Source organism: Eimeria mitis, genomic scaffold, assembly GCF_000499745.2.
Source record: "Eimeria mitis Houghton genomic scaffold, Emh_scaff879, whole genome shotgun sequence".
Classification (NCBI taxonomy): domain Eukaryota; phylum Apicomplexa; class Conoidasida; order Eucoccidiorida; family Eimeriidae; genus Eimeria; species Eimeria mitis.
The window spans coordinates 10,498-14,328 of record NW_013576465.1 but is presented as its reverse complement, the minus strand read 5'-3'; the positions used below and the strand labels follow the sequence as shown (position 1 = coordinate 14,328).

The 3,831-nt window shown below is 51.5% G+C and overlaps 2 protein-coding genes across 2 annotated transcripts in view; one reads left to right on the top strand and one right to left on the bottom strand.

Moving 5' to 3' along the window:
- Positions 1-1,960: 1,960 nt before the first annotated feature.
- EMH_0024460 (uncharacterized protein) lies at positions 1,961-3,204 on the top strand (the record flags this gene model as incomplete). The annotated part of the gene is made up of 3 exons (XM_013502300.1): positions 1,961-2,545; positions 2,655-2,727; positions 3,098-3,204. The coding sequence occupies 3 exons, from the start codon at positions 1,961-1,963 to the stop codon at positions 3,202-3,204; spliced, it is 765 nt and encodes a 254-aa protein (XP_013357754.1).
- Positions 3,205-3,327: 123 nt separating this feature from the next.
- The window catches only part of EMH_0024450 (vacuolar ATP synthase subunit d, putative), a gene marked incomplete at both ends in the record, with an annotated part of 4,548 nt that continues 4,044 nt past the window's right edge, over positions 3,328-3,831 (bottom strand). The window contains one exon of the mRNA XM_013502299.1: positions 3,328-3,718. Within this exon, the coding sequence (XP_013357753.1) occupies positions 3,328-3,718 (391 nt within the window). The remainder of the gene's footprint in view (positions 3,719-3,831) is intronic.

Genomic DNA, 3,831 nt, shown 5'->3' with positions numbered 1-3,831 from the left:
GCAGCAGCAGCAGCAGCAGCAGCAGGGCCTCACGTGCTGCTGCCGCACGAGCTGCAGCAAGAGACAAAAAGGAAACAAAGGGAGACCAAACCAGACAAATAAAAACAACTAATTCCTCTCCTACTCTTTATTTATATTGTAAACAAATGCAAAGAAACGCAGCAGCTGAAGATGCACACAGCCAACCGCCAGCTGGCCTCGCCCGGTGGCGGACCGCTGGGCTGTTGCTGCTGCTGCTGCTGTTGCTGTTGCTGCTGCTGCTGCTGCTGTTGCTGCTGCTGCTGCTGCTGTTACTGCTGCTCCTGCTACATATTTGTATATTTATTTTTTTTAACAAATAAACAAATCAAAATTTCAGTTTATGCGGGGAGAAAAACCACCGCATATATTTCGGTGGCCTCACAGAGCAGGCAGTCAAGTAGCTGTCCCCTCTGCTGCTGCCGCTGCTGCTGCTGCTGCTGCTGCTGCTGCTGCTGCTGATGCTGCTGCTGCTGCTGCTGCTGCTGCTGCTGCTGCTGATGCTGCTGCTGCTGCTGCTGCTGCTGCTGCTGGTGTTGCTGTAAAGCTTCTGCAATAGATTGTTTCTGTTCTTGTAACTCTATTGAAGTAACGAATATAATCCGTGGTTAACTAGCTAAATATTATATTTATATTATATTTCTATCAACAAGCGGCAATCCCTAGAGAGCCCTTCCCCTTGGCTCTTGCTAGCACGTGAGGTGTACGTACACCTCTCTCCATTGCTGCAGGCGGGGTGGGCTTAGAGACCCCTTCTAAGCAGTCTCCGTGGGGGCCTGCGGGCCCCGCTGCCCAGCCCCGCTGTGTACTGTGTATCGCGGTGTTTCTATGAGCGCTCAGCATCTATCAACTCAGGCTTATCCCCATTCGTTTTGCTGCAGAAGTCAGTTAGGTCTACCCAAGCGCCTCGTTGTAGCTTAGTTTGCTTGTAGGCAGCACTGGAGCCGTCACTTGGCCCTGGTAGGTTGCGTGTAAGCAAACGAAAGAGTTCTATAAGTGTATTCAAAAGTGAAACATGCAGTAAAGGGAGCTCTGCTGGAGATTCCCTCTGTGCACGCGTGAGGCTGGCTTGCTTCACCAGCCACAGAGAGGTTTGCTGCAACCCCAGTTCAGGCTGTCTCCCCCCCCGCAACACCCAGGCCCTGAGCTCAACGCCCAGGACACCTGGGGACAGGGGAAGGGGGCCAGCTGCTCTTGGGAACCTCCTACTCTAAATCTTTACCTAGATTGCAGCTCGCTGCTGTTCTTGGTTAAGGCCAAAGAACAGCCCTTATACATGGTAGCGCCGCATGGTTCATCCGGGTAAGTGCGAGCACGGATCCCTTTCCCCAAAGGGGTGACCCCGAGCATTGCTGAGAAAAGCAAAACAAAAATAAAATAAAACAAGGTAAAATCGAACCCACTTCCTTTTCTTAAACAAAATCCCCTAGAAAAGCAAAACAAAAATAAAATAAAACAAGGTAAATGGAGATTAGAAAGCAAGAACGAGATGCCGAGCGGCGCGCTTACCTATTGTGCAATAAACATGGTAACTTATTTCGCGATAGCCGGCGTATACAGAAGGCTACGGAAAACTTGAAACAAAATCTCGAACCGCGCCGGCCAGGGAACAAACAGAGCAAGCAGGGAAACGCCTGGCCCCCACGCAACATGCGGTGCAGTGATGGGGCCACGTGAGATAACGGCCCCACCCACAGCATCACCTCTACTCAATTCAGTGCCTGTGCGGGTACGCAGTAAAGGGCAGGAGTTACTAGCACTACTGGATACGGGATCGAAGTGGACCTGATATCAGAGGCAGCAGCAAGGAGGTGCAACCCACCCGTCTACTCACTGGCGCAACGCAATCTCTGAGGCTTCTACGCCTCGCTGACAGCAGGCAGGANTTAATATGACGACGGAGTTCTACCTTGGAGCAGATCACCCCGAGATACTCTCAAGCATGCCGTGGGTGATCGAGCAAAAGGCGCAGATGTGTTCCTCTGGTGACTCCATATATCTCTCTCCAGCACGAAGTGAAGAGACTGTGCGTCCCCCAGCGCCCCCAACGGTATTTCATTTTCTATGCTCAGAGGAGGAGAAACTGGGTCCCATAGAAAGCGGAGCGCCCAGGCCCCCGTGCAGTGCAGTGGCACTGAAGGGGGCGGCGGAGATATGCATCTGCTCTGTCATGAAGGTCTGTCTGATAAAGACCTCAGTGTTGGTGAATTCGATCCACTTAACACCCGAGGAACAGCAGCAGCGGGCAAAGAAAAGTTCTCAGGTGTATGAGCAGGTGTATGAGCTGCAGGCGGGCAGGGTATCCGCTGGCCGCTGGGTGCACAGCACCACCGAACGCATCCCCTGCGCAGCTCCAAGCTTCGCTCCAAGGTACGGGCAACGGCTATATCTTGAAGAGGAGATTGAGCCGCAGGAGGATAAACTTCTAAGAAAAGGCAAAGCTCAGCCGTCAGCTAGAGCCTTTGGGGGCAATCTGGTGTTGGTGGTGTTGGCGGTGAAGATGAAGAAAAATGATGGCTGTTGGTGCGTACGCCTCGGCTTCAAGCCCCCCAATGAGAAGAACCGGGGACATCTTATATTGTTTAGCGGTATACTCAGCACTTCGCTTTGATAAGGGTTTAGGGTTTAGGGTTTAGGTTTTCTCCGCGACGGAGTTGGGTGGTTTGCGGAGTCTTTTGAAGAGTGAGCGGCTGATGAGTGGTAGTAGTGGTTTGGCCCCAAGGGACTGGTATTAGGGTTTAGGGTTTTAGGGTTTAGGGTTTAGGGTTTGGGTCGCAGGTGGTGCTCCCCAAGCTGGATAAGAGCATAACGTACATAACGAGGAGTTCTTCAGCTATGTGTTGCAGAGATATATTTAATACTTATCTAAGGGTTTAGGGTTTACAAACATATACTTAAATATTGTTAGTATATTAAAAGACCCTAAACCCTAGGCTCTAAACCCTAAAGACCCACGTAGCAAGGCTTATTCGTGGAGATAGTAATTAGGGTTTAGGGTTTACACTCTGTTCCCTCGCCCCCTCACATCGACCCCTGCGGGTTCCTTGCCTTTCGTGAGGGTTTAGGGTTTAGGGTTTAGGGTTTGTGTGCTGCAGACTGAAGAAAACTCAAGAAGAAGACGGCCAAGGAAGCTCAACAAGAGGCTCTCGAGCAGGCATCGATGGCCATAGGCAAGTGCCTTACTAGGGTTTAGGGTTTAGGGTTTAGGGTTTGGCGGTGTTAGCTGTCTCCTGTGGTCTGTAAGGGGATCAGGTGGTTTCTCTGTGTCTCAGTTTCTCCTCTTCTCTGTCTACTTCTATCTCTTTCTGTCTATGCTACTCCCCTCTGTCTCTGTGTTTCTTTATCTTGCGTTGTCTTTGTCTCTGTCTGGCTGTGCTGGCTCGGCACCGAGAAAACAGAGCAGCGAGCCAGCACAGCCATTGCCGCTGCCTTGTCTCTGTTGCTAGTTTTCTTTTCTCTGCGTCTCCTTGCTCCTATTGTTTGTCTCCTTTTCTCTGTCTCCCTTTTAATCCCCTCTGCATATGATCTTTTTATTCTTCTCATCCTTGCATACAAAAGCTCCTGCTGCTGCTGCTGCTGCAGCTGCTGCTGCTGCTGCTGCTGCTGCTGCTGCTGCTGCTGCAGTGTTTGGTTGCTGGGGCTTAGAAGAGGAGATCGTCTTCGTCGTCCGCTAGTATTGATGAGGGGCCCTCCATCGCCTCTGCAGACAGACAGCAGCACCGCAGCTTGTTGCTGCTAACTTCATGCTCAGCAGCAGCAGCAGCAGCAGCAGCAAACGCAGCCGCAGCAGCAGCAGCAGCAGCAGCGAACGCA